Raw genomic sequence first — 9,606 nt, 5'->3', positions numbered from 1 at the left:
TCTTAACGTTGATTGTCTGAGGGCTGGGTTTGTAAAGAGAGGGGAAAGGATTACTTCTCTCCTCACCTCTAATGCTGATCAGTTGTGAAAACTGGAAATGCCCTAATAAGGAGTTTTTTAAATTCTTCTTTAGTAAGAATAGAACAGTCCAGGCCAGCCCTGGACACCCCCATAAAGGGAAATCGAGTCAGAACCAGGGTTCAGGGAGGCGGGCCCATTCCCTGAGCACCACCGAGCGTGTCAGCCGGCCCTGCCCCGTGCACAGGCACGCGTGCACACACACACAAGCAACCAGGCCCCTGCATGTCCCTGTGCGAACGCACACACTTACCTTGCCCCTGCCTCCCCTGTCCCAGCACTGCCCACCTCTGCCTGCCCAGACTGTGGCGTCACTCTGCACCTGCCCCTGCCCAGGAGCAGGGGCATCATTGTAGCTTGGCGGGCCCTCCCCAACCAGCGACAGCCCCCCTGAAGGGTGTCCTGGCACCTGGGCACCCGGAGAAGTTGCAGGATGGGCCTGCTTACTCCCACAAACACCTCTGTGCTCCAGGGCCCAATCAATACCCCTCCCCCGCCCTCAGGCCCCATTTGCATTCAGGCTCTTCCAGAAAGATCTCCGGCCCCCTCCTCATTACAACGTGCTTTTCATTCAACAAACTTTGATGGGAGCTTGTCCAGGCCAGGCACCCAAGACACCCAGGCTGGTGGGGAAGAGGGCACAGCTACAGGCACCAGGGCCATCCAGCAGAGGAGTGTCCTGGAGGAGGCAGGGTCAGAGCCAAGCTGGGGAAGGGCAGGGCAGCAAGTGTCCAGTGGGAGTGATATGTGGCCATAGTCAGGGAGACCGTGGGAAGAAGGGCCTCTGGGAGTGCAGGCGAGGGTGACAAAAGGGGCGTGGGGGACACAGGTGGGGAGGTGTCCCTTCCCACGTGTGCAGGACCCCCAGGAAGGAAGGCCTCTCCAGGGAGGAGCTGAGAGAGGGTTCCACTACCCCCTCGCCCCTGTCTCCGGCCCCTCTGCCCAGTGAAGCAGGAATGGGGGTGGGCACTGATGGTAATCCCCCTCCTCCCAGTCCATAGTCTCCCTTTCAGGGAGCCCTCGGGTATTGTTCTGCCTTTGTAAAGAGGGAGATCGAGTGACAAAGCCGGGTGGGTGGGCAGGCGGCCCAAGAGGCCTCTTCTCTCCAGGCAGCATCTGCATGGGGGAGGGGCCCTTCCACACCCCCACCTCTGGCTTCCCAGGAGCAGCTGTTGCCATGGTGAGAGTCCAGGCATCCCCCAGCTCCTGGGGCGCCCTCTCCCCCATTGCTACATAGGAAGGGCCCCAAGACTCCTCTCCGCCCTGCTGGGGGACAGGAGCACAAAAAACCTGGCTCCCAGGCCAGGGCTGGTGGTGGGAAAAGCCTCCACCGGCCTCAGCCTCCCCACCCGGCTGCCAGCAGAGGGGCACCTCTGGAGCCCCCACCTCCTACACACACCCTGACGCGGGCCCCCCCCCCCCCCCCCGCTATCATTCATGCACCTCTGCCTCCTGGAGGCCAGACACACAGAGAAATAAAATGTTCCCAAGGTCCTCGAGCAGCTGCTGGTATTAGGGTGGAGTGGGGATGGATGGAGGGCTAACTGTGAGTGCACGGTGTGGGGACAAGGACCCTGGGCCCAAAGAGCAGACCCTCCAGCCCCATCTAGGAGAGCTGGGCTGGGGGACTGCCCCTGCGAGGTGATGCTGGAGGCTGGTTGTGCCAAGCAGGGCAGGAGAGAAAGGCCTCCTGGTCTGGGGAGATTGGAGGCATGATGGCAGGATGTGGCTTGGTGCTTCCATTGAGGGGGTGGGGAGGTGGGGGGGGGGGGGATACAGTGGGCGGGGGAAGTCACGGCAGGAAATGAAGAGGCGAGTTGGGGGCTGCGCCTGGAAGGGCTTCATCCCCAGGAGTGTGGGCTTCACCCTGGGCAATGGGAAGCTGCTGCTGACATTTTGGGAAACTGTTATCCTTGACCAGGGGGTCAATGCCAGGTCCTTTTTTTGCAAGATACCCTACCTCCTTGGGAAGGTCGGGAGCTTGTAGCCGCACCCGTCGTGGCTCAGGTGGGCTGAGTGCACGCTATGCGCTGGCCACAAGGCTGTGTGCCCCTCCACGGATGCCCAATCTCACGGGGCCACTCTGAGAGCATGAGGCTGGGTGCACACCCAACACAGAGCGCCCCCCACCTTTCCTTCTCCCTTCCCTGCAGGCAAGTCTCTACACGGTGTGAGTGCACCAGCCTGAGTCCCCACCACGTGCCACAAGGGGCAGGTGCCCTTCCTCTGCTGGTGATAGGCAGCCTCATGCCGTGGAAGAGCCTGAACGCCCACCCTGATCCTTCCGAGCTGTGTAATCCCAGCAAATTATCTAGGGTTTCCTGTGCCTCAATTCCTCATCTGTAAAATGGTTACAGAAGTCCTTGCAAGACTGTTAGGAGGGTTAGAAAGGCCACTGTGTGAAGTGCCTGGCCCAGGGCCTGCATCGTTCATGGGAGGTCCTGGGCCCCTCTCCCAGCCCCCCTGCAGGGCAGGTCTCTCCCTCAGCCTATCTCTCAGCACCCTGAGCAGCTGCTAGTGCGTCTGGACCTGTGGAGTCTGAGTTTTCCAGGTACGTCTAAGTCAAGGGGGTGAGGACAGACGGGGCAGGGCCTGGGGTGGGGGTGGGACCATAGTCTCTAAGTGAGTCCCAGACCAGAGCAGAGCCCCGTGGGTGGTCTGCTGGGTGGCATTTGTGTTTCCCTGCAGAGCTTCTCTGGGAGCCATGGTGGGAAGCTGGCAGGGCAGACACAGGTGCTCTGGGACTCCAAGTGGCCCCCAACAACCCCAGGCAGGGTGGGGCGGGGTAGGCCGCTCAGGGGTTGCAGTTCCAGATCTCACTCATTGTCACGGGGGGACTGAGCCACACCCTTAGGGGGTCACAGATACCGCACTGTGCACTGGTAAACCCATCTGTACCACGAGGACGGTCCTCCTCGCTCCCCGTGGTTGAGGAGCTGCCCATGGAAGCAGGGGGGTAACAGTCTCATGTCATCCTGATGGCTCTCAGGTTTAGGTGAGGAGGGTATGAGGTGGACTCCTAAGGTACCCATGGGACGTTGCTGTGTATCGCCCCTCTGCTCTGCAGGCACAGGAAGGAGAACAGGGCTCTGCCGGGGACTGGCAGGGCGGTGGGGAGTGAATCTTGGAAGTTCTCATCACTGGTGAAAAAAAATGTGTAACTGTGTACCATGCCAGATGGTGACCACTTGACGTGGGGGCTGATTATTTCCCAATGTGCACAAACAGCGAGTCATGCTGTGCATGTGAAACTAGTATGAGGTTATGTGTCAATTATACTTTGATTTAAAAAGCCCAAAGTCCATGGAGCACCTCGGTGACGCTCTGGGGGGTCTGTTGAGCCTCCAACTTCGGCCCAGGTCATGATCTTGCGGATCGTGAGTTCGAGCCCCACATCGGGCTCACTGCTGTCAGCCACAGAGCCACTTTGGATCTTCTGTCCCCTTCTCTCTGCCCCTCCCCTGCTTGTCTTCTCCCAAAAATAAATTTTAAAAAATAATCAATCAATAAAAAGCCCAGTCTTTCAGCTCTAAGGGAAGCACTTTCTAAGGGTGTCCCAGAGGTGGCCAGGTGGCACCCTGGGGGGGGGGGGAGGGGCGGAGCCTGTGTCCCCCAGGGGAGCGCAGCAACCTTATGAAACCAGTACGGGGGTGGGGAGAGCGCCTGGCTGGTGCAATTGGTAGAGCACGAGTCTTGATCTCGGGGTTGTAAGTTCGGACCTTACTCATTTAAGATTACTTAAAAAAATTAATATCTTAAAAACAACAAGAAAACAAAACAAGAAAAATAAGTTCGGAGACAGTAACAAATGCAACACCTAATAGCTTCATACCCGTGGGTATGTGACTCCTCTGAGCCTCAGTTTCCCCACCTGGATTGAGGAGTAGAGACCAATGAAGTCAAGTGTGCAGCGTGACCCATAAGCAGTATGTGTGCTTGTTTTTACAGGATTATCTATCTGCCTGTTTTACAGAAAAGGAAACTGAGGCTGAGGGAGAAGAGCCCAAAACTCACATACAACTGGTGAAGGCACAGGAAGCACTGGAATACAAGCCGGAGGCTTCCCAACGCGTGGAGGCCTCTAACAATGGTCTGCCGCGGGGGGTAAAGAGAGGCGACCCGGGGTGGAGGGTGGGGAAGTCTTCGACTTCGACACGAGTCGCTGGGAGAGCGGGGAAAGCAAGGGAAGGGGAAGCACCGAGTGTGAGCGCGCGTGTCCAGGGCGCACGTGCAGCCCATACCGCCGGGACTCGCCTATGCCCCGGCGCGGCTGCGAGACGCGGCGCCTTTAAAGCCCGGCGGGGGGCGTGCCCGGCGCGCGGAGGGCCCGCCTCTGGGCGTGTCCGCCAGGCGCCCCGCCCCGAGGCTTGTAGCGGCGGCCCCGGGAGGCGGCGCCCGCTCTGGCTCCACGGCCGCTCGAGTGGCAGCGGCTGTGGCAGCTCAGCGGGCTCGGCGCCTCCTCTCCCTCGGGCGGCTTCCCTGCGCGCTGCCGGGGCGCCCGGACGCACGCGGGCGGCTCGGCGATGGCCAGCGCCCCGCGACGTGGCGGGCGGGCACGGGGGCGCCGGACGGCGCGGCCCGAGTGAGCCGGGGCCGCCCTCCCGCCCTCGGCCGGGGCCGCCCGGGATGGCCGTGCCGCCGCTCCGCCGGGCGCTGCTGCTGTGGCAGCTGCTGGCGGCGGGCGGCGCGGCGCTGGAGATCGGCCGTTTCGATCCGGAGCGCGGTCGCGGGCCGGCGCCCTGCCAGGCGGTGGAGATCCCCATGTGCCGCGGCATCGGCTACAACCTGACCCGCATGCCCAACCTGCTGGGCCACACGTCGCAGGGTGAGGCGGCCGCCGAGCTGGCCGAGTTCGCGCCGCTCGTGCAGTACGGCTGCCACAGCCACCTGCGCTTCTTCCTGTGCTCGTTGTACGCGCCCATGTGCACGGACCAGGTCTCGACGCCCATCCCCGCCTGCCGGCCCATGTGCGAGCAGGCGCGCCTGCGCTGCGCGCCCATCATGGAGCAGTTCAACTTCGGCTGGCCGGACTCGCTGGACTGCGCCCGGCTGCCCACGCGCAACGACCCGCACGCGCTCTGCATGGAGGCGCCCGAGAACGCCACGGCCGGCCCTGCGGAGCCCCACAAGGGCCTGGGCATGCTGCCCGTGGCGCCCCGGCCCGCGAGGCCCCCCGGCGACCCCGCCTCCGGCCCGGGCGGCGGCGGCACCTGCGAGAACCCAGAGAAGTTCCAGTACGTGGAGAAGAGCCGCTCGTGCGCGCCGCGCTGCGGGTCCGGCGTCGAGGTGTTCTGGTCGCGGCGCGACAAGGACTTCGCGCTCGTCTGGATGGCCGTGTGGTCGGCGCTGTGCTTCTTCTCCACGGCCTTCACCGTGCTCACCTTCCTGCTGGAGCCCCACCGCTTCCAGTACCCCGAGCGCCCCATCATCTTCCTGTCCATGTGCTACAACGTCTACTCGCTGGCCTTCCTCATCCGCGCGGTGGCCGGCGCCCAGAGCGTGGCGTGCGACCAGGAGGCAGGAGCACTGTACGTGATCCAGGAGGGGCTGGAGAACACGGGCTGCACGCTCGTCTTCCTGCTGCTGTACTACTTCGGCATGGCCAGCTCGCTGTGGTGGGTGGTGCTGACACTCACCTGGTTCCTGGCAGCCGGCAAGAAGTGGGGCCACGAGGCCATCGAGGCCCATGGCAGCTACTTCCACATGGCGGCCTGGGGCCTGCCGGCCCTCAAGACCATCGTTATCCTGACCTTGCGCAAGGTGGCGGGCGACGAGCTGACCGGGCTCTGCTACGTGGCCAGCATGGATGCGGCCGCGCTGACGGGCTTTGTGCTGGTTCCCCTCTCCTGCTACCTGGTGCTGGGCACCAGCTTCCTCCTGACCGGCTTCGTGGCCCTCTTCCACATCCGCAAGATCATGAAGACAGGGGGCACCAACACGGAGAAGCTGGAGAAGCTCATGGTCAAGATTGGGGTCTTCTCCATCCTCTACACGGTGCCTGCCACCTGCGTCATTGTGTGCTATGTCTATGAACGCCTCAACATGGACTTCTGGCGCCTTCGGGCCACAGAGCAACCCTGCCTGGCAGCCACCATGCCCGGGGGCCGGAGGGACTGCTCACTACAAGGGGGGTCGGTGCCCACCGTGGCTGTCTTTATGCTCAAGATCTTCATGTCGCTGGTGGTGGGCATCACCAGCGGTGTCTGGGTGTGGAGCTCCAAGACTTTCCAGACCTGGCAGAGCCTGTGCCACCGCAAGATGGCAGCTGGCCGGGCCCGGGCAAAGGCCTGCCGGGCTCCCGGGGGCTATGGCCGTGGCACCCATTGCCACTATAAGGCCCCCACCGTGGTCTTGCACATGACTAAGACGGACCCTTCTCTGGAGAACCCCACGCACCTCTAGGGACACAGGCCTGTGTGGGGCGGCTGTTGCCCCCTCCTTCACCCCCTCCCTCTGGAGGAGACAGCTGACTAGCAGCTGCCCAGCTGTCAAGGTCAGGCAAGTGAGTGCGAGGGGCCGAGGACCAGGGCGTGGAGCCTCTCCTTCCACCCTCATTCACAGAGACCCAGTGAGGCTCACTCCCCTGTGGCCCAGTGGAGGGGGCGGGCCTGGCCAGGTCCCCACAGGGTCCTGGGGGAGCAGGTGGAGAGGAGGAGGGGCAGAAGGGGGCGTGGTCCAGCAGGGAGTTTATTTAATGATGTAATTTATTGTTGAGTTTCTCTGGAAGCTGTGACTGGAATAAACCCCCGTGTGGCACTGCTGAGTCCTCTGTGGGCTGGGAAGGGGGTAAGGTCAGAGAGTGAGGGTCCTGTAGGAGTCCCCCTGGTGGGGTGAGCTGGGTGGCTGCTGGCCTCATGGCCCCAGCCCCATTCTCTGCCTCCCCTCCGGTCAGGAGGACGTCCCTGTGGAGCAGCTGTCTTTGCAGAAGTCCCAGATTCTGTGTGTGTGCGTTGTCCCCTCTCACCAGTCTTTGCTCTTTTGGGCAACCTGTTTGCCCGAGTCCTGGGTTCCCGCTTCCCAAAGTGTGACCAGGATGCCTGCCAGGATACTCAGGAATCCCCTGAGAGGACACCTCTGGCCCTGGGGACTCTAGCCTGTTTGGTGGCCCTGGGAAAGACTGCTTTCTTCATTTGTATAGAAAACGAGGGCATCAGCCTGTCTCCAAAGTTCCCTTGGGGGCTCAGGATCTGCTCCCGCTGTCTCCTATAGGCCGTCCTACTGTCCCTTCCCTGGGGCCTAAGGGCTAAGGCTGGAGTGACTGTCCTCATTGCCTTCCAAGATTGCTGGTGTGTCCACCTCTCTCCTTGGGCTCCTAGTCGGGGCACCCCACGGCATCCCTTCATCTTACCAGGTGGAGTGGAGATGGGGCAGGACTGGCTGGTATAGGGGCATCTTGGTGGCACAGACACAGGGCATGGGGAAACCCTTGAGCATAGTGGAAATTGCGTCCCCAGCTCCGAAAGGGCTGCCGAAGGACTTGGGGTGCTGGGCACCGTGTGAGAAATGGGGCAGGTGCGGGGGCATATGCGTGGCTGCTCCAGGCCAGCTTACATACTCATGTGCCCAGGGACAGGAAAATGTACCTGTGTATCCGTGCGCCGGGCTTTGTCATCTCTGCCCACTGTAAGGAGTGTGTGGCCATCCCAGAGACGCCCATCGGCTTGGGGCAGGAGGTCAGACCCCAGAGTCCCATCTTGGCCTCTGCTTTGGCCACTGTGACTCCAGCCAGGTGTATCGGTCATTGTCCTGGGTGCATGATACAGAGCCGGCATTCAGTGTCACTGCCAAGAGGCCCCAAGGGTCCAGCCTCACTTCAGAACCAAGGGGAGGCTCAAGGCCGACTGCTTCCTGTGAAGCAGGGCTGAGTGCCTAAACCCAGGGCCTCTCAGGCCGGAGCTCTTTGCCCTGTACCAGCCACCAAGCTCTGCGGGACAAGAAGGAAGCCAAATGGAGCCCCAACAGGCTGTGTCAGACTCCCATCAGGAGCTAAGGAGAATTAAGGGCTGTCCCTCAGCACAAGCAGCAGCCCAGAGCCCCCAGGAGAACTCTGCCGCCTCGGCACCTTGGGCTTATGCATTTCATGCACGGGACGGCCCAGCCCATCCAAATCTTTCCTTCTCAGAGCACACAGGAGGCCCTCTTGCCTTCTTTACAGCAAAGCCAAGTGACCCTAACACCTTGTAACTCCCTAGGAGGGTCCTTGACTGACAGATTGCGCCTACTGAATGTGACAGGGGCCCAGGTTGGAAGGGGAGACGGTGGCTGCGTGGAGTTAGGCTTGCAGGCCAGGTCTGCAGGGAGTGGCCCCAGTTCACCCCTGTCCCTTGCCAGTCAGCGGCCCTGGGAGAGATGATGCTTGACTAAGTCCCACCCAGTGGAAAAAATTTGGGCTCCCAGGACAACTGGGAGGGGGGTGATGGAGGGTAAGGGGCTCTGCCAGCAGCCTCTCAGCACTTGGGGACACTGGAAGGTCCCAGACCCCGGGAGAGAAGGAAGGAATCGTTTATTAAAGACCTTTTACAGAAGTCCTCCATTAGATCCTTCTCTCCCCATTTTCCAGATGGGAAGTGTTGAGTGCTTGGCTGGCTCAAGGTCACGCAGCCAGGTAGCGTGCAGCCTCCAGAGCCTTTGTGATTTCCACTGCGCCACGGATTCCACCTGGGTGGGCAAGGGATGGCGGGTGTTATAACCTAGGGTGGTTTTGTCCAGAGAAACACCCCCCCACCAGCCCCCAGAAGGAAATTCCAGAGCCCAAGGGAAGTGTCTCGGAAAGCAACACCTGCTGGCCAGTCACTGTGTGTCCCCGGCCCCTCCCTGCCGGGCTTGTGCGTGGGAGACCCAAGTTGAGGGAACTCCTTAGCCCTGACCTATTAGTTCCAAGGAAATGATTCAAAGTTCACAGGAATCGGTGGCGGTGATCTTGACCAAGGTCAGCCTGAGGAGAGGCCCCAGAGTGTCAGTGGCTGCTCACGGCCACACCCCGGAGGCAGAAACTCCAGGACTGCCCTGAGTGTGAAAAGGTCTGAAGGCTCCGGGCAGGGGCAGTGGTGGAAACTTCTCTTCCCACCTGGTTGGAGTTTCTCAATATCCTGCTAAAGAGGCCCTGGCTCCCGGCAATCCAGATACCACCTCACTGCCACACACGCCCCCCCCTTCCCCAGACACCGCAGCAAACCCCCCATCCCCTGGGGACACTGCCACCCCACACACACACCCGCAGCACCCTCCCCCATCCTCTGGGGACGGGGTCTGAGGAGAAAGCGCAGGCAGGACGGGGGAGAGGTCTCCGTTGATTCCCAGGAGCAATGCCTCAGACCCCGGTCCTCAGGAGGAAAAGTTCTCTTGTCCCCTCTTGCAGTAGTCAAGGGAAGTTAGGCGGCTCCCCGAGGTCCAAGCCCACAGCAGGGAGGATGGGCTGATGGTTTAACAGGACCAGGGTGCTGACCTCAAGAAGACGTGGCCCCCGGAACACCATCCTAGGGGAGCCTGAGAAGCCCACTGAGGAGAGGACATCACAGAAGTGGCCGA

General features: G+C 61.5%; 2 protein-coding genes across 2 annotated transcripts in view; both read left to right on the top strand.

Annotated features, from left to right (window-relative positions):
* Positions 1-4,332, top strand: part of FKBP6 (FKBP prolyl isomerase family member 6 (inactive)) — a 77,739-nt gene extending 73,407 nt beyond the window's left edge. The window contains exons 12-13 of the transcript XR_008294571.1: positions 2,232-2,629; positions 4,052-4,332. The gene's annotated coding sequence lies outside the window, so the exon portion shown is untranslated. The remainder of the gene's footprint in view (positions 1-2,231; positions 2,630-4,051) is intronic.
* Positions 4,333-4,454: 122 nt separating this feature from the next.
* FZD9 (frizzled class receptor 9) lies at positions 4,455-6,834 on the top strand. Its single transcript, XM_027041960.2, has one exon. It carries the CDS (start codon positions 4,705-4,707, stop codon positions 6,478-6,480), a length of 1,776 nt encoding a protein of 591 aa, XP_026897761.1. The 5' UTR covers positions 4,455-4,704; the 3' UTR covers positions 6,481-6,834.
* Positions 6,835-9,606: the final 2,772 nt, after the last annotated feature.

This window comes from Acinonyx jubatus, chromosome E3 (assembly GCF_027475565.1).
Source record: "Acinonyx jubatus isolate Ajub_Pintada_27869175 chromosome E3, VMU_Ajub_asm_v1.0, whole genome shotgun sequence".
Classification (NCBI taxonomy): Eukaryota; Metazoa; Chordata; class Mammalia; order Carnivora; family Felidae; genus Acinonyx; species Acinonyx jubatus.
This window is presented reverse-complemented; position numbering and strand designations above follow the sequence as displayed.

Coding starts and splice junctions, on each gene's coding strand:
- FZD9 (XM_027041960.2), top strand. CDS start 4,705: ATGGCCGTGCCGCCGCTCCGCCGGGCGCTGCTGCTGTGGCAGCTGCTG.